Consider the following 19,976-nt stretch of genomic DNA (forward strand, 5'->3'; position numbering starts at 1 on the left):
ATTTTTCTCGGTGTAAAAAATCTGACAGTTGGTTTCAGCTCCTAACAAGGCCTGTCAGCGAAAAGCATAACATGGTCGGTATCACATGGTGGTTACTTCCAAAATCAGTTGTAAGTGATTTTCTTCACCCGCCCTCTCAGCCAATGGGAGGCCCGTCCGTGTGCGAAGCCTGCGCCTGATTGGCTATATTGTGACTGGCCTCTAATGGGACAGAGAATGAGAGCGAGAGAGAGAGAGAGAGAGAGAGAGAGAGAGAGAGAGAGAGAGCTGCAGTTCAAAGAGAGAGAGGTAGAGAGACCTTCAGATAGAGGAGGATAGAGTCAGTAAGAGAGCTGAGGATCGTCAGTCCCAGTGGCGGGAACGGTGGAACGGTGAGAGACGGAGAACAGATGAAAAGAAACAAAAACAAGAGAAAAGAAAAATAAACTCATTTCTGCTCTTCTCTCGATTTTGTTCGAACATGGCGGGCACCCCCCTGTCCCGGACATCCACCCCGCCCTCCGACTCCCTCTTCCACTCCGACCCGCCCTACAGCGCTCCAAACCCGGCCAGCTCCCCGCGGCTCCCTGGCGCTCGCCTTGCCGGATCTTTCCTGAGCGGCGCGAGCGGCAGAGTCCCGGTCAGTGTTAACGGGACGAGCGGCGGAGGCGGCGCCGCTCCCCCGCACACCGAGTGTAAGATGGTGGAAGTTCACGGCGTGAAAGTGGCTTCGTTCACGGTCAACGGCGTGGAGCTGATCTGCCTGCCGCAGGTGTTCGAGCTGTTCCTGAAGCACCTGGTGGGCGGACTGCACACCGTCTATACCAAGCTGAAGCGGCTGGACATCAGCCCGGTGGTGTGCACCGTGGAGCAGGTGCGCGTCCTGCGGGGGCTCGGAGCCATCCAGCCCGGAGTCAACCGCTGCAAGCTCATCACCAGGTCCGACTTCGAGACGCTGTACCGGGACTGCACCAACGCCAGGTGGGCAAAGACAGACAGAGCATGTTTAGTGGGAAAAGTTTAAATGGGCTGTTTTTATCAGGAGGTTTGGTGGTGGAGGAGGCAGGAAGTTGAAATAAACTGGAAGTCAGATAGTTTGTCACAGTGGCAAATTAAATGATTTACCGTCTTAACAGGACTGAGATCAATTGAGCGTCTACTCGTTTATTTGCTTAGATTAAAAACACATTTTCCAAAATAATCAGAAACATTTTTTTCATTAGATTTGATTTAAATGATAAAAAACTGAGCTCATATGTCAAAGAAACTTCAGACAACATCAATAAGATTTTAAATGATCAGGATCTTCCTTTTTGATTTCCTAATTTTATATGTATTACAATTTCCCAATTTAAAGGTCTACATACTGAATTCCTCTCTTTCTCATTGAATTATTGGCCTAAAATATAGTCAAACCTAAACACGTTGAGTGTGTAAATACTTCTATTAGCCTATGAATATAAATATAGGTGCAGAAGTGTTTTCAATTGTCAAACATAAAATACTCGCGACTAAAACCCCAAACTTCCATCAAAAATCCAAAAGAAAACACTTAAGTGGAGATTTTCCACAGAGTGATTATTGATCAGTTTGTTTTATTGACTACAGACTATATAAGCCATTCATTGGTCTGGGGGAAAAAAAGAAGAAATTATAACAATCACAAATTGATCTTCCAGCCTTCACTGAACTCTCAGGCTAAATTCAGATGATACAGCAGCAGAGAAACACATTTAGAGGGAAGAAACATAAAAAAAAAAAAAATCTATTATAAAATAAGAAAGGGTGAAATTAAGAGGTTACTCACCTAAATCATGACAATACAGTGTGATAGATTATAAAACCTATAGAAGAGAATAGTGCAAATAATTGTGCATAAGAAGTCAAGAGGTATAACATGATGCTTCATCTATAAATATGTAGGTATTTGTATCTATATATAGTTAAATATATGAATATTAAGTACAGAAGTTATACAGTACAGGTGCAGAAAACATAAAGTATTTTATGATATTTGCAATATGTGATCACAAATATGAAAAATGTATCATTAAATGTGAATATTATTGTCAGACTGCAACTAATGATTATTTAATCGTTGTTTTATCTCATCATTATTCCCTCAATGAATCAATTACTCGTTAAGTAAAAAATGTCCAAGTCAGATATCTTGTTCTCATCCGACCAGCGATCTGAAACACAAAAAGATTCAGTTCACTGACAGAGAAAACAGGACGTTTGGAGGCAGCGAATGGTATTTTTGCTCAACAAAGACTGGAAAAAATGATCAGTTATCAGTTCAGTGTAATCAACTCACCACTGCAGCTCTAAAATAAACTTAACCATTAACAGCTGTCGAATCACAGCTTGTAAACTTGACAGTTTGTATTTAAACCCGTCTGAGAGCTCCATCCAACTGACAATTTATTCTCTGATAACTTCATCAACTGCAACTCTGTCACATCTGATTACTTACTTGCATCCTAATTAAGCTAATTTTGTCACAGACATTTTCACTTAACTTCATAATTTCTCACTGAGATGAGATTTTTAACTGTAAAAAGATTTAAGCTGTTTGAGAACATGATCTCATAACAAGCAGTCGATCAGCTGCATCCTCACTAAACCAAAGTGACTTGATCATTTTAACGTTCAGAAACTGTGAGAAATCATTCAGTAACAGGAGTGAGTGAAAATACAACAACTAAAGAACAGGCATGAAAACATGAGATTCCACTCAGCTATTCACAAGTCAAAAACATCAGAAATATAATAACCATTAGTGCATTTTAATTGTTTTAACAGGAGAGTGGGTTGGCCAAAAATTATATACCACAACTTGACGTCCTAAAGTGACTTGCTTTGTCCAAAACCAAAAGAGATTCAGTTTAATGAGCTGAAACCAATTTGCATGAAAATTTGTTAAATTAAAAAAATGTTGCATATTAATTTTCTGTCGATCAACATATCAGTTAATTGATTAATAATTTGAGCTTCATTATTCCTCAAGGTTTTACTGATGCAGCAGTTCAACCTTCAAGAGTTTTACGGGTTTCTTAGCCCTCGTCATCTAGTAAAATTATGGAATGTGTTCACCTGCATGTATTGTGTTCAAAATCCTTCAGTTTAGTGACATTAAAAAAACACTTTAGAGAAACTTACAGCAGAGGATGTTTGGTGAAAATGATTAATATGAATTCTGTTGATCTGCTATTGATTAATATAACTTGTTTTTAATAATCAGGATAAAAAACTATTAGAGATGTAAGTATGGAAATATGAAAATATATTTACAATAATAATGATAATCATAATGATAATAAATCTCTTCTCTTTGCTTTTTGATGTGATTGGTGGAATGAAGAAAGAACAGACATGAAGCTCTGTATGCGTGTGTGTGTGTGTGTGTGTGCGTGTGTTTGTGTTTTTTGTGTGAGTGTGTGCCATATGGACAAATATGTTGCCAGCAGCAAAGCCTGAGGCACCCTCACTCACACACACACACGCACACGCACAAACACACACACACACACACACACACACACACACACACACACACACACACACACACGTGCGCACGCGCACACACACATGCACACTTCATGACATTGGTTTTTGGGACAGATACCCATATAGGTGGTTAAAAAATTGAATATTGATATATTGGCTGATATTCTTATATACACAGAATATGTACAAAAATATTTTTTTTGGGCAATGATGCCTCATCAAGCAAAGATACGTATTTAATGGAGGCAGGACAATTAACACTTTCAAACTGCAGACACAATATGCTTCAATAAGAATTTGATAATTATAAACTACCTCAAGCATCTTTTCTGCATTATGTTGTTTAAAAAAACAAAGCCATCAAATCATCAATCAAATCACTTGTACGTCCTTTGGCATGTGACACACTATCAGATTTCTTGGCAAGTACGTTCTAACATACAAGACATTTGGCTTTGGCCTCAGGGTTCTGGAGGCAGAAGTAGCCAATCACCTTCTCGGCAGAGCGAAATGATACACTGAGGTCAACATCACATGTCAGCCTATTCCCTTAGCACCTTTGGCGGTGCAGAGTCAAGTGATGCTGTGTTGATTTGCATTTCAGTTTCCAGTTTAAACATGCCAACTTATGTTGAGTCACTTCGAAAGTAGACCACATTCAGAGTCTGGTCAATTCTTCCCTGACTGCCTCCAAGTGGGTTGCGGTGACGTCAGATGGGCTTTGTCATTGTTCAAGGTTGATTTGTGGCTTCCACAACCTCTTCCTCCTCTTTTGGATCCATTTTGACTGATATTTGTTCCGTTGTGCCAGTGACAGCCGTCAGCATCATGTTCAGGTTGTCCGCCCATTCGTCTAATTCTCTTGAAATCCTTGAGGAAATTTCTTCAGATTTGGTTCCCATGTTCAGTTGGACTTATGATGGTGATGGATAGAACATAATAGATTTTGGTGGTCAAAGGACAAAGGACAAGGTCACTGTGACCTCACAAGACACATTTTTGGATTAAACTTGACTTGCTGATTAGCAGCTGGCGACCATGAACCACTGCACGGTGCAATAGTACACAACACTAAAGAACTTGCTGCTTTTAAACATCATTGACTCAAGACCATTACGTAATCAGTTCAAGACACACCTTCAAGCTGGTAGCCCTGTTGTGATGGAGAAGCAAATCCCTGCCATACTGGGTCAAGACAAGCCTACATATGTGTGCGGAGCAGGGCTAATGTAGCGCCATAGAGCTTCTGCCTGTTCCAAAGAGTCATATGATGCTCATCTTGACTGTAACTCTTCTTACACACACATACGCACACACAGACAGACACACACACTTTAAATCACTTGAAATGTTTGTGTCGCCTCCAGGTGTGTATTAACTCTGTGTGAGTGTTTAATCACATTTAGGTAGATTACTGCTGAATGTGGATCAAAATGTTTTTCTCTCTTATGATCAAATTATGTAAATGAGCCTCAACTAATTATGGAATTAACAGAGAGGCTTTGTGTGTGTGTGTGTGTGTGTGTGTGTGTGTGTGTGTGTGTGATACAAGTGTAAAATGAGACTGACAGTGAGGAAGTCACAGCTTTAATGTGAACAGGCTGTTTTTAATCAGCTTTAATCGCATGATTATTATTAAACTGATGATGGTAAGTGCGTGTGTGTGTGTGTGATTGACATGTATGCTATTAATTGAACAGGTGTAGAAATATTAATATTAGGAGAGATTATGGCAGTAAACTGAAAGCAGCATCATTGAAGTCCTGAATGCATCTCAGTGTAACTATATGGTAAAAATAACATAACATGTAATGTGATGTAATATTATATCAAAACAGAAAACAAAAATGAGTTACATGGGACAACATACAAAGCATATTCTTATGTAACAACATAATAATACAACATAACATGACTCAACATGATTAACTCGTAAGATGGCATAACAGGGTAAGGTAATGTAACATAAGGTAATGTGACAGAATTTAAGGTCACAGCATGTGAGGTAATGTAATGTCATGTAAAGTATTGACAGGGAAGGCAAAGTAAAGTAATGTAACATATTAAAGGGATATTCCGGTGTAAGTTTAATCCATGGTCTAACACCGTGACACCTAGAAAGACCCCCCCCCGGAGAACAAGTTTACCAACCAAAAGCTTTTAGTAGTTTTAGCAACCTCAGAAAAGACGCGATAATTTTGCACTGCAGTCTATGCCTCCACCAAGAAACCGCCATCAAAAGGCCACTCATAGCCATAAATGATGCTCAAAACAGCACCAAACTTAAGCAAAAGTATAAAATAGGGTCTCAGCACATAGTTCAAGGTATCAAACATCTGCTAGCTTTGCCGGATTGCTATTGAAAAGGGAACACAACTCACCACTCTCCTGCAGCAGCTTGCTTGTTGTGGGGAAGCCCTGACGAGTTGATTACCGAGTGCAGTTAGAAATGCTCAATTCCGTTCTTTTCCCTGTCAGCTCTCGATAATGACTGTTGAAAACTGGTAGGCAAGACACATATAAACTTTGATTGCATTTCCATGGAGTAATAATCATATATTTTCATCCTTGAGCTGCAGAAATCTACTGCACTCGGTAATCGACTGTAATGTAACATCATGTGTTACAAAACATGACCAGGATAATGTATGGTGAGTTGTCCACAACTTAGGTATAGAACTCAGAAATAAATGTATAACATACATGCACACACGACACACACTCAGCTGTATGTGACTCTGAAGCCATGCAGTAAATTAGATGTTGTCAAGGGCAACCATATTGTCTTTACAATTTATCGGTGTGTGTGTGTGGTTGACCTTGTCTCAGTGAGGTCAGTCACATGCACGCTCTGACAGCACAGTACAGATCGAGTCATAATTTGTGATTGACTACTCTGTGAGTGAGTGAGTGTGTGCGTGTGTGTTGCAACATATAGTGTAGGTGTAATAATGTCTTCAAGCAACAAGACAAGTGCATTCTCTCTGCTGTCCGCTTGACTTCACCGCTAACAATAGGCAAGTATTACTATGTAGAAATCCCCCAAAGTGTCTCCTGTTGTCTGATGTGTAAAATTGTGTTTATGTTGGTGAATAATTATGCATTTTACATCCATAAATTTGACCTGAATGTTGTTTTGTCACAGAGAATGTGTGTGGGCACTGGGTGCTGCTAAAACACAGGTGACATACACTCAGAACTGTGCCTGAACACATCAAGTAAAGCTGCTAACATGCTTATGTACTGCTGTGTAGATATCCTATAATTAGAGCCTGACTGGATTTTAAGGGCCAGTGCCAGAGTAAAAATTGATATATTGACTGATATTCTTATTCTTATAGTCTACATACATGAACCACATTTTGCATGTGGTTATCAAGCACTTGTGAAAAAGGTATGTACGTAATGGAGGAATGATTTTTTACAATTTACCAATAAACTTAGCTTAATAGTAACGTGTGTGTGTGTGTGTGTGTGTGTGTGTGTGTGTGTGTGTGTGTGTGTATTAAATATATGTATATATGTATTACATCTACTATCTATCTATTTTATTTGACCAACAGTCAGAAGTTTATTTATTATCATATTTGGTCAAAACAAATAGACAACTAAGTCCTCAGATATGCTGCAACTCAAACATATTTTCACTTTAAAATGACTGAAAAGATTAATTGATGACAAAATAGTTGCTGCTCAATTTTTTTGTAAGAACACCACAATAATAATAATTGTAATCATCATTTAAAGAAAAAAATAACTGGGTGATATGACCTGATATCAATATCAAGATGAATCGATATACTGCGACGTTTTCTTTTTTCAAAAAAACCCAAAATGAAGTTGCATTTTCTTTTTTCTCGAGCAGCAACAACAATTATTTCTTTTATATATAAAACTGAGCAAGTCAGGAGAGAAATATGTGTGTAATAAGATACACACATTTCTTGTTTTGCTGTCATATATAGTCATATACAAAAACAGGGTCACATTAACAGAGAATATTTAATATATATAATAGCAAAAACTAAATCTACTCTATCACACATTATATAAGCTCATACACATCTACAAACTCATATGTTTGTGTGTTTGACTTCAGCTTAGTACTGATGTTCTTTTACAAAACATTTGATTTGGTTCATTTAACTGGTTTCACTGGTTGAACTGGGATCTTGTGTTCCTGAAAAGTCTCACAGTTTGTTCACCTGAGTGTGTGTGTGTGCATGCATGCCACATAAAGGACATTTTGTCCCAATTTAATTAAGTGTGGAAATCCCCATAACACATGCACTCGCATACACACACACACACACACACACACACACACACACACACACACACACACACACACACACACACACACACACACACACACACACACCAACACACAGTAAATTAAATTCCTTAGTAGTGTGTGTGTGTGTGTGTGTGTGTGTGTGTGTGTGTGTGTGTGTGTGTGTGTGTGTTTGAGAGGGACAGAGAGAGAGTGTGTGTGGGGGGGGGGGACCTCAGACCTGTCAATCAAACACTGACCTGTGTGTAGCCCCCAGACTGTCACAGTGTGTGCGTGTGTTCATAAAGCTGAGGCGGCAGGTTTCGGGCAGATGTGGCAACCATAGCAACCGATCCCGATCAGTTACATGGAAGGCTTTTTTAAACTTTTTTACTGTTATCTGATTACTCCTCAGCCTTATGTGATATAATTGGTGACATCATAATCGTTAAGTTCAACGTAAAAGTAGAAATCAGAGCTGAGATGAAATCTTCACGATAAATCCACTTTTATAAATACCCATATTTCTAAACAGTTATCCGTTATAATTTTCCGAACAGAAATGTATTGGAGTGTCTTGTTTTTCTTAAGTGGACAAATTATTAACCGACATTAATGTCATATGACCAAGCTGAAAACTGAATGATATTCGGTTTACTGTGGAGAAAAGCCTCAAATCCTCACAAGAGGCACAATCATGAAACTGTCAGTCAAATCATCTTTGCAGCTCTAACGATGACTGTTACACCTGATTGTATTTTAAGCTGTTACAATTACATTTACATGTAACTTTTTGGGTTTTTACTGTAGACAGAAATCAGAGTTTAAAATCTCTTCCTATTGTATATTCTTTGCCTTTCTGACAGACTTGCACCTTTATTGGGGTGGAGTGATGGGACAAAAACACTGACTTTTGGTAAACACCCACTGAGCCACATAAGGAGTGATGACATTTTCCGACACCCAGGAATCTGGCTATTGTTTTTAATTACACCATCGCATTTTTTAAATTATTACTCAGTTGGACGACAGACACTATAATCATCAATTGTCTGCTCCGTACAGCAGCGCCAGCGCCAGAGTCGCGGAACAGAGTAGCAGGTGTCATGTTTCACATCCTGTCACCTGCAGCTCTTCAGCTAACAGCTCCTTCTTGTGTTATTACTCCCATAGATATTGTATCACGTCTGAAAAACTTTTAGAGACCTGGTATTGGTATTTACAACTGTGAAGTTGCACTCAGAAACTGTGGGGGGGGGGCTCTAAATCACACAAAATGCCAACTTCTACATAATGTTACAATAGGAAATGAGGAATTAGCATTAACATGAGCAATCACTAACTGCAGCCTTCTTTTCTTGTTCACAACATTTCTGTTTTTATTAATATTACTATTAATGTCCTAGAAGTTGAGTTTTTATTTGCTTGTTACAAAATATGCTGATGTAAGGTTTTATGTGATAATATTATTGTATACTATATAATTTATATTGTGAAACATTTTCATGGATTTGAATTTAGTTTTTTTCTTTTTCCTTATTATTATTTTACAGTAAGCACTTAAAATTTAACTTTGACTGATTCCCAGTGTTTTTACTACCATCAGAGAAAACATTTGCATTCAAATATATTTCAAATACACGATAGTTACTGTTTTCTGCTCTCTTAGACTCATCCTCATCTCTGGCAAACGGTGTGTCTCTTAAAATCTCCCCCAGGGACCACGACATTGAATATAAAAGGCCTTTAGGAGAAAGAGAGGAGAGAAGAGATGAAACAGATTAATTCATGAACATAAAACATGAGATTAACCTGGAATATTAATACTGAGCAGAGAGGAAAGGCCAGTATTGATTAATTATTTACGGCTGTCGATTTGAGGTGGAATCCCATTTAACGACTTCCTCTGCGGTCCTTTAAGGTGGTCAGCAGGTTTATTTAAAGGGCCATCCCGCTGTGTTTTTAATATTTGTTCCGTCCCTTCTCCAGCTCTCGACCAGGTCGTCCTCCGAAACGGACACTGGGCGTGGCCACGATGACTGACGGGTCCAGACTCCTCCCACACAGCCTGTTAAACCCCGCCCTACTGTCACAAACAGGTGAGTCAAACAATTGACCCCCTCCTCTAGGTGGGTTTGTGACTTTTGTGCCACAACATGAAATAAAACTGTGAAAGAAACGACATATTTTATAAAAGAGGGAACCTATGTTTTAAATGATGGAAAAATGATGTCCTTTTATCGCGAATGGGCCCAAAATCACACCTTTCTTGCGATTTGTATGAAATCTGTGTGTGGGATCATGACCAAATCTCACAGCAATGAGATCCAGATGAAGACGCAAGTTTTTATGTGTTTTACGTTAACCATAAGTATACAGGATTAGAATAGAGGATTGTGAAGAATTATCCTTTGTTCATTCTGCTGCAGGAAGATGAGACCTAAGACATGAGTGCTTAACCTGAATTCTGCCTGTCAGGCAGGACCGAGTCCTGGCAAGCCTGTATAATTAGTGAAGCAATAATATCTATATTATTGAATTCTACAGAGCTGCAGATTTCTGTCTGTGTGTCATCACACGTACTGTACACACTGTGTAACTGCGTGTGTGTGTGATTAGAGCTATAATTAGCAAGCTTAATTAGCAGATGTCAAAATGACTGACAGATTAGTGTCTCACCCGAAGCACACACGTGTGTGTGTGTGTGCGCGAGCGTTTGTTCCTGTGGGCGACAAGTGTCAAGAAATTCATCTCGTCTTGAAAAAAGCCGTAAAGAAAAGCTCATTAAGCAGATCATATAAATGCATGTGAGACGATACTGATACTTCTTGTTGTTGAAGCTTCAGACAGATGACGAGTCACAGTGACATCACATAAATAAAAAATAAATAAGACAAATGCTACAGTATACAAACATAAGACTTGTAGCAGCCAACTTCCTCCAATTATTTTACAGTTTCTGTACCACAGTGTTTTATCTATGGGGGGCATGGTTTTTTTTTCAGGTGATTCAAACATATTCTTGATTTTAAGTGGCTTTATTAGCAAGAGTGGTGTCAGAAAAATGCAGCCTTATCACTGCCACCTGGATAGTTTCCATCAGTTTCCTCTGACGCAGGTGCAGAATGCACACGCTGGTTGGTGGCCGGCTGTAATCTTTGCGGTGTGTTCGAGTGCAGCTTTTTTGGCTTGGAGACACAAGCGATCTGAGGCGACCCAACAGTCAGCCTTCGCCGCCACTAGTTCCTCGACGCTGGTTCCGTGTGTCTCTGCCTTTAGACTTTAATAAAGATTCAGCGATGAAGTGATGACTAGATGACTTTTTGTTGTCCTTGTAAATTCACGAGTCTTTTAAGTGGTGTTAGTCTTGAAGGACCGCACTGGAGCTGTTGTTACTCCAGGTCAAATGGACTCAGAGACCCTCTAACATGATGAAGTGATGAGACTTCAGGACAGTCTTTATGTAGGTCTACACTGTCTGTGTCTCATTAGCCGGTCGTTTAAATCCACCTGAGCGTGTCACCTGTGAACCTGCCTGTGTCCTCTGATGAAGGCCCCGTTTGGACGTTTTAAACTCTGAAAACAGACGAGAACAGTGAAGTCTTTTCATCTTTCTGTACAGCAGAGTTTTAATCCAACAGAGACGCTCCGGTGGTCACAGAGAGGAGGAACCACATACCGAACCTTTCACCTCCGTCACCTGCCTGACAGATCTGACAGCTTAATGAAAACACCACACACACACACACTGACACACACTTAGGATTTGATTAAAAATACTCAAACTGCCACGTTTTTTGACCGAGGTCAGAGACGGAGAGATCAAAGGAACAAGAATATTATTAACTCTGTGCACACAGGCACACATGCACGTACGTACGCAAGCACATACACATACACACACACACACACACACACACACACACACACACACACACGGAGAGTTAATTAAAATGTTGTAAAGGTTGCGTCTACAGTGAAGATAAAGTCTCGTTGTTCTCAGAGTCACAATGCAAGTACAATTTTGAAGTACTTGTACATTACTGAAATATTTCCATTTTGTTTTACTGCTGTAGTTACTGATTACTGTACAAGTCAGTATTTTACATTAAAAATTCAAACGTACGATCATCTTATAAAATCCGTAACCCTTTGTTAGACATGTCTCAGATGTCTCTAAGTTTTTGATGAGACTTTCATCAGTTGAAAAAAGAGAGCTCAACTAAACCAATACTTCAAAAAAAAGCTAAAGACCGGAGAAAGGTCCACAATATTTATAGAAATGTATTCAGAACTCTTTCTTTTTTCCTCTCCCTTAATAACTTTTTGAAGGGACCCAACCCCTGCGTTGGGAGCCACTTGACCATTGCTTGCTCTTTGTTTTAATAATGTAAAATATAATAATGTATACCAACTCGGAAAGTCAGAGAACACGACGAGTTGCAGAGTTGAGGTCAAATAACGCTGTTGGTTAAGAAAAGGTTGCCAAAGTCATGTACTGCACAGATATTTTATTAGTTCCTTTGCTCTTCCTTGTCAAATGTTGGAAACAGCTTAAATGCTCTGAGCGATTAAATGAAAAACAACTTTCTTTTGACACCCGTGTTGCTCCCACTCTCCAACATGACACACATGGACACACTTGGAAATGGGACTATCGGAGTAGCACATTTGCATCCATTTGCATACAATGCGACGTCAGATGGGGACTCACGGGATGAATTCCAGTTTCTGGTGTCAAAGTCTTAAACATTGGACGTCCAACCATCCACCTTACCTCTGACTTCAATTTACAGGACAACAATGTCACATTTCCTCAGCTGGAGAAAACAAATAGCCAGTGTCCCAAACTGTCACACTTCTGGTGTATGTCAGCAGGTTTTATGTTCCCTCTTAGTCCATCCAAATGACTGAATTAGAAATAAGAGGGAGGAACGAAGCTGTTACTAGAGTTCAAGAATTTAATCAGAGTTCAACACTGATCACTAGCTGAGTTTTACTGTTAACGTAATCTCATGATGTGCAGAAACAATTCTTGTTGACAGTGAACCGAAAATATATCCCTCGAAAACATATCTGACGTGTCCAGTCAGTCATATATAAATGATGCAAAGAATGAATATAAATAAATATTCTATCACAGTGACGGATTGCTATATCATCAACACTCTGCAGCTTCCCGTTCAGGTTAAAGCTTCTCCGCCATCAGGAAACATCATGTATGAAATGGAAGTCACGATGATAACAAAACATCTCCGAACTTATTTTCTTTGATAGATGTGTTTCTGTGAACTCTGACAAAAAAATGAAAACTGTTTTCTGTCTTTGAACAGACAGGAAACTGCTCTGTTCCTTACGTTTGTTTTCAGCCATGTTCAGTGACAGTCGAGACAATTTAGACAGAAAACAAGATGAATTTATCAAACTGACATGTGTTTATTTACTGTGTGTGTGTGTGTTTATTATAAAATCACTCTGGTGCATCTCAGTGTTTCCTGTTTTCCCCACCTGAAAGATTTCTGTAATCGACTCTCTGCTGAGAGAAATTATTATGATACATAAAAAAAAATTAGTAAAAAAAGAACCTCATCTAGAAAACATAAAATATAGAGACATAATTGTAGGTTTATTTGTTTCATTTCTGTCCTTTTTCTTTCCTGTAGAATACCAGTTGTTTCTTCTTTGTTCCCTGTAAACATTTGCTGCCACTGAACTTATAATCAAGAACAGTCAGTGTTTTATTGGAATCTGATCCATAGAATGATGATTAAACTGCGACATCACAGACTATATTGTAACATTTTATCAAAGTGTGTCATATACAGTAGTTTCAGAGTGAAATCAAAGTGTTGAGCGAGTTTGGAGATGTTGGAAGGTGTATTTTTGTCCCTTCTGATGGCGCTAACAGTCCCCCTGCGTCCAGTCTTTATGTTAAGCTAAACGTGTCCTGGATTTATCAGTACCGGACAGACAGACATGAAACACGCAGCTGATCTGAAGCCAGTTTCAAAGTCTCTAGACATTAAATGTTCCAGTTTCAGAAGCTGAAATATTAAAAGAATGAAAACAGAATCTCCTGCAGGGAAACACTGAGAACAAAAAGATAAAAAAAAAAAAAAAAATGCTTTGTCTTTCTGTGTTTTCGTTCATCAGGAGGTTTTTTTTTTAACGAGCCGGAGGGTTGCGGGTGACGGTGGGGGGGGGGGGTCGCTGTCCGTTCGTTAGCAGGAGTCCCTCGTTAATACTAATTGAATTAATTAGAGGAGGCGATTAATTGGGCCAAGTGGCTGCAGGGAGAGAGAGGTGGTCGAGAGACAGCGACAGTCACTGGAGAATTTCAGGCTGCCAGTGTTATTAATTATTGATCAATCACCAACTTCTGAAAAAGCATTTGGAACCTTTACCTTCATCTTCATCTCCAAAGATAAGAACACGTGCAACATGAAAATGTGCACAAGTGAAATGTGGGCAGAATTAATCAAATGAACTCTTATGCATATGAAAACTGGCTCGTCAGATTAAACTTACTGCTCTCCAGAGAGCGAACTCTTCAGATTTTACAACTACATGATCTTTTTTTCTCGCGCCAGGAAAAACTGTAAACATTCCGCGACTATTCAGACGCCAAGAACAGTTAAATCATCAGGATGTAGTTTGTTCATCACTTGGCACTTTAGGTTTATTATCATTAACCAAATAATGAGATTGTGTGTTTGTTGTCTGCGCATTTTTTTTTTTCATATATGCTGAACATATGCGTTATGCTAAAGTGAAAATGTATTTACCTTTCCTAACTCTAACTCAATGGGAGCATATATTGCTAATTTGTGTATTGCCTATGTGGGAAATTTACATTACTTACATAAACAAAGCTCAAGGATAGTGTATATAGTCTGTGTATCTCTAATGTCGCAGTTTTGGATATGCAGTGAGCAGCGCTGGGGGTAAAAAGCTCCAAAACTAACACATTACAGCAATGTATCACTTAAAGCTGTCACACCAGAAGAACCAACGAATAATTTGTTTAGGTTTACTGGCATGGTAAGCAAAAGAGATGGAAAATGCGACTCCTTCCTTTTGAAGATTAAGAAAATCCTAACTTGTGTCCATTTTTTGCTAATTTAAATTTCTGAAGTCAGTGCCTGTTAATGCCACATAACAGGCTAATTATCAACCATTTTAATGATCATGATAATTAAATTCACTCAAATGTTTATCTGAGGTATAACACATGAATGGCACAGATTTTTATGTATGTTGAGAACTGTGTTTAGATGTCATCATCTCACCCGTGTCAGGTGTCCTGTGTCTCTTCTCCACAGGTCTGACGGCAGCTGCGATGGCCGAGGCTCTGAAGCTGCAAAAGATGAGGATGATGATGGGTTTCCATGGCAACAGCGATCAGCAGCGCCATCACAATGGAGAGAGAACGATGTCACCATCGGAGAACGACGACACAGGTAGGAAATTACATAATCGTCAGTCTCGCTTCAACCTGAGTGACATCATGAAGTTAATTGTGTCTCCTCCTCTCCTCATGCAGCAGGCAGCGAAGGATCCTGGGAGAAGGAGCAGCGCCTCCTCTCTCCTCCTCCCTCCTCGGTTTTAGCGCCCCCTCATGGTCCTGCGTCTCTCCACCTCAACACTCTGCAACAACACAGCACACTATTGGCCAACCGTGAGTCACAGCTTTTCTCTGATTGGATACTCAGTGACTTTTCTTCATCATTAGATTAGCATCATAGCAACTCTGTGTTTCATATCATCCTTCTGTCCATCTGTGACTCCACCTCCTCAGGGCTGTCAGACCTTCCTTTTATGGTCATGCCACACCCCCTGCTTCCTGTGGGCCTCCCTCCTGCTAGCGTTGCCATGGCAATGAACCAGATGAGTCAGCTGAGTGGTTTGGCAAACATGGCCGCAGTGTCCCAGGTTCAGAGAGAAGAGAGCAAGGTGACTGCAAGCTAACACTGCTAAAGAAGATGCTAATAGTATGAATCACAACAGCATTTATGTTAAAAGAGTCTAATGCTAACATTGAAGTGTTAGTGCCATAGGAACTACAGCTAACAGCTAATGACAACAGCCTTAATATTATTGTGTTGGCACTCACACTGCTAAGTCTAACAGTGCCAATGCTAACAGTCCTAATGCTTACATTGTAAATGCTAAGAAATGTGTTTGTGGTGCTAATGCTAAGAGTATTAATATTAACAATATTAAGGTTAAAAATGCTAATGCAAAATGCTAATGCAAAAAGGGCTAATATAAAAACATGCTATTTCTAACAATGTCAGTGTTTCACACATAAGTCCTACTGGTAATAGAGCTTCTGGTAAAAAAATACATAAATAAATCTAGGGAGTGCTAACAACACTTAGGGTAATAGTGTGAATGCTAATGCTCAGTCTCTTCTATGGATAGGAGTCTCCTCCAGGAAGCCCCTCCCCCTGCCCCTCCCCCAGTGATGATGAGCTCCAGCTTCAAGAACCAACCAGCCAGTCACCTTCTAGAGCATCCTCATCGTCCTCATCTTCACCTCCTCCTCCAGCACGTACACCAGAGCTGGGTTAGCTAAAGAGTTTTCTTAATTTACTGATATTGAACATTGATATTTAGAGGTTTCCTTAATAAAAATGCTCAACAAGTAAGAAAATAGCCCAAATTGAATAACATTTTCCAAGTAGGCAACCACTTCAGGATAAATATTTTGAATTATCAGAGTGTTTTCTATGGAAAGTGAAATAACTTGTTTTTTATGAACTCCACAGACTGTGATCTCACAGAACAAGAAAACAACATGAAAAAGGTGTTGAAAGAGAAAGGTAAAAGAAAGTGTGTCTGATAGCAGATGGTTTCACAGTAACACACATAACACACATCCGGAGGCGTTTGGACTCCAGTTTTCCGATTTTTAATTTATGAACACACGCTGACTGTCTCTGGGTTAACATTCCTTATTCATGTTGTCTCTTTCATCAATGCTTTCTCTCTCATGTGATCTGGTGATCTTATTCCTGTTTGGAAGATTGAGGAGTGATGTCAGAGAAACATGAGATCAACTTTCGTTGAAGTCTTTTTTAAGGATGACACACCTGTCTGTGATGAGACTCTGATTGGACTGATCTGGAACCACGTCCCAACAACAGACTTTTAAGTTTAAGATTTTGATTTTTGATTCTGATTCACCATCAATTCAGCTTTCTTCATTTATTTGAATTGTTTTCAAGAGAACGTGCACAAATGCATAACCCAGATGATGTAGTGTTACTGAAAAGCAGCAGATCCCATGCAGAGAACAATATGATGAGAGGACTGAAGGAAAGAGAGGAAAGGAACAACAGACACAATAGATAATGGAAATGCACTTGCAGTTAGTCCAGGAGTTGGGCATTTGGTGACCAATATTGTGTACATTTGCTTGTACTTGTGCACACACACACACACAGATAGAGATCATGAATTATACAAACAGGAAGCTTTCTCCCACTGTTTCAAATATTTAAGGGGGTTGTTGTTTCTTGAGCTAAAACAAAAAAAAGATGCATCAACAAACATGAATTCTACGTGTCAATTTGGTTTTATTTCACCCTCGTGTCTTTACTTTGTTTATCCCTGCAGATGACAGCATGTTGCCCCTCCCCCTCCTCAAAACAACCTATGAGAAGCTGCCACTCACCTCTCAGCCGCTGTCCATCAACCACGCAAACCCCGCCTTCACTCCGTTCCTGTTCGCTGAGGGTCTGTCGTCCATGGAGACACTACTGACTAACATCCAGGTGACGGAGTTAACATAGAGACAATAACGTAACAAAACTAACACAGAGACAATAAAGTAGATTTGACGATATAGAGACATCAGAACAGGTGTGATAATGTAACGACAATTACAAAGACATAATAGAGATGAAACAATAGAGATAGTAAAGTAGAGACAGTAACGGAAATCCAATACTGGAGGGAAGATACTAAAAAGACGGTAAATTAGACATAATTATAGAATGACATTAATGCAGAGATGGTAATGTGGTCACAATAACGTAGAAATGGTAATGCAGACACAGTTACAGAGATGATGTCATAGGGACCATAATGCAGAGACTATCGTGTATATGTGATAATATAGTAAAAGTCATGTCGAGATGATAATGTTCAGTCTACTCTACAACTTACAGACAATAAAGTAGAGACTGTCACGTATATACAAAATGTAGAAAAAATAACATAGAGACGATAATGTAGTTTTGTTTTATCAGGGCGTCTCAGTGAATCCTCACTTCATCATCTTTGACCGTTTTCTTCTCAGGGTCTCCTGAAAGTGGCGGTGCAGAGCGCTCGATCTCAGGACAAACAAAACCAGATGGAGAGGAAAGAGTTGAAGCTCGAGCTGGAGAGAGAGAGAGGCACCCGGCAGACGCTACAGAGACAGCTGAGCTCCGAACTACAGACCAGAGGTGAGACAGGTTACACTGAGAGAAACTACAGACCAGAGGTGAGACAGGTTACACTGAAAATACAGACCAGGGGTGAGATAGGTTAGACTGTGAAACTACAGACCAGAGGTGAGACAGGTTACAGTGTAAAGTGTCTGTTTCTTATCGTCAGTGTCGATCCAGAGGAGGCTAAAGAAGGAGAAGAAGGCGAAGAGGAAGCTGCAGGAAGCGTTGGACTTTGAGTCGAGGAGAAGAGAGCAGGTAGAGCGAGCGCTCAAACACTCGGACTCCCTCGCAGGTGACCACTCCTCTTTCTTCTTCTGTGCTCGTCTTCTCCTCCTTCACTGCAATTACATGATTTACTGTTGTTTGTTCAGCTTTTTTTTATATCAGCTAAGAGCATAGAAAGCAAACATATATTAATCGAAACTAACAACGTATTCATGTGTTTCTGTTGATTTTGCAGATGCAGTGATTCCTGAGAGCGAACTGGAGAACAAACAGCAAGAAAACTCTGCAGCTCAAGGTAACTTTTTTTCCTCATAAAAATGCGAATATATATTAACTTTTTCTTGAATAATAATCCAACTTCATTTTTTCAATTTGTCTTCTGTCATATATTTATCGAAGAATCAGTTAATGAAAATGTTATAAAAAAAAAAAAAAACTCTACTTCAGAATGTAATAGAAGTGAGAAAAAAATCCTGTATCTGTCTTTTTATCTGGATCCTCATCAAAAGTTAACGGGGTCTATTCTGGGCTCAGAACCGTCCTCCACCCAAGTGACATTGAAATCTGATTGGTAGTGTCTGTGTAATCCTGTTCACAAACCAAACAACAAACTAACCAACAAACAAACACGGGCAAAATCATAAACATAACCTCCTTGGCAGAGATAACAATCATCAGATTAATCCTTAAATCTGTTACAGATGAACACACAGAAGAGATTCTGTCACTTTAAAAAATGTGTTCATTCTTTTCTGCTGTGTGTGTCTGTGTGTGTGTGTTGACTGTGAAATTGAACTGGGTAAAACAATCACAAACTACACAGCAGAACTAAACACACACATAAACAGTGTTACAATACCGGCTGGTGTGTGTTTCTCCACTCTGACATGATAATGAGATTCATTTATCAGAGCACTGACGTGTCGGTGTTGTTTTTGTGTTGGTTGATTGGTTTGTTTGTTGGGTTGTTGTTGTTTTTTTGTTTGTTTGTGTGTTGTTTGTTGGTTTGTTTGTATTTTAGTTTGTTGTTTGTTGTTTTTTGGTTTGTGTGTTTGTTTGTGTTTTGGTTTGTTAATTGATTGTCTTATTTGGTTTGTTTGTGTTTTGGTTTGTTGAGTGATTGATTTATTTGGTTTGTTTGTGTGTTGGTGTGTTGATAAATTAGTTTATTTGGGTTTTATGGTGTGTTGCTATGTTGGCGTTTTGGTATGTTGATGTGTTGGTTCATTGTCTTGTTGGTATCATATGTATATTTTATTTAACAGAAACACATTGTGAAATCTGTATTTAATAAATGCTTTGCTAGTTTGATGGGAGGAGGAAGCAGAATTAACTTAATGAAGAGCTCCATCTGCTTTTACAGAGAACCGACCATTCATCAAACCTCCACTCCTCTTCTGAGACCTCCCATCTGTCAGACCAGCTGGAGGGATGAACTGATGAAGAGGAGGAAGAGATGTAATGGACTCAAGCAGGAGAAAAGAAAAAAACAGATGATGGATGAATAAAGAACAAAAACAAGATATAAATACTCAATATCCCATCAACCA

The 19,976-nt window shown here is 39.3% G+C and overlaps 1 protein-coding gene across 4 annotated transcripts; it reads left to right on the top strand.

The window, feature by feature from the left end:
- Window positions 1-272: 272 nt before the first annotated feature.
- On the top strand, window positions 273-19,976 carry dacha (dachshund a). Of its 4 annotated transcripts, none has more exons than XM_037120833.1 (13): window positions 273-363; window positions 535-960; window positions 9,752-9,861; window positions 15,061-15,222; window positions 15,306-15,440; window positions 15,561-15,715; window positions 16,187-16,331; window positions 16,534-16,587; window positions 17,384-17,541; window positions 18,069-18,216; window positions 18,368-18,493; window positions 18,662-18,721; window positions 19,790-19,976. In XM_037120833.1, the coding sequence occupies exons 2-13, from the start codon at window positions 680-682 to the stop codon at window positions 19,825-19,827; spliced, it is 1,572 nt and encodes a 523-aa protein (XP_036976728.1). In that variant the 5' UTR covers window positions 273-363; window positions 535-679; the 3' UTR covers window positions 19,828-19,976. The 4 variants fall into 4 exon arrangements, with proteins under 4 accessions (XP_036976728.1, XP_036976727.1, XP_036976724.1 ...); XM_037120832.1 differs by having other exon boundaries at window positions 282-371; XM_037120829.1 differs by lacking the exon at window positions 273-363 and having other exon boundaries at window positions 378-960.

Source organism: Acanthopagrus latus, chromosome 13 (assembly GCF_904848185.1).
Source record: "Acanthopagrus latus isolate v.2019 chromosome 13, fAcaLat1.1, whole genome shotgun sequence".
Taxonomy (NCBI): Eukaryota; Metazoa; Chordata; class Actinopteri; order Spariformes; family Sparidae; genus Acanthopagrus; species Acanthopagrus latus.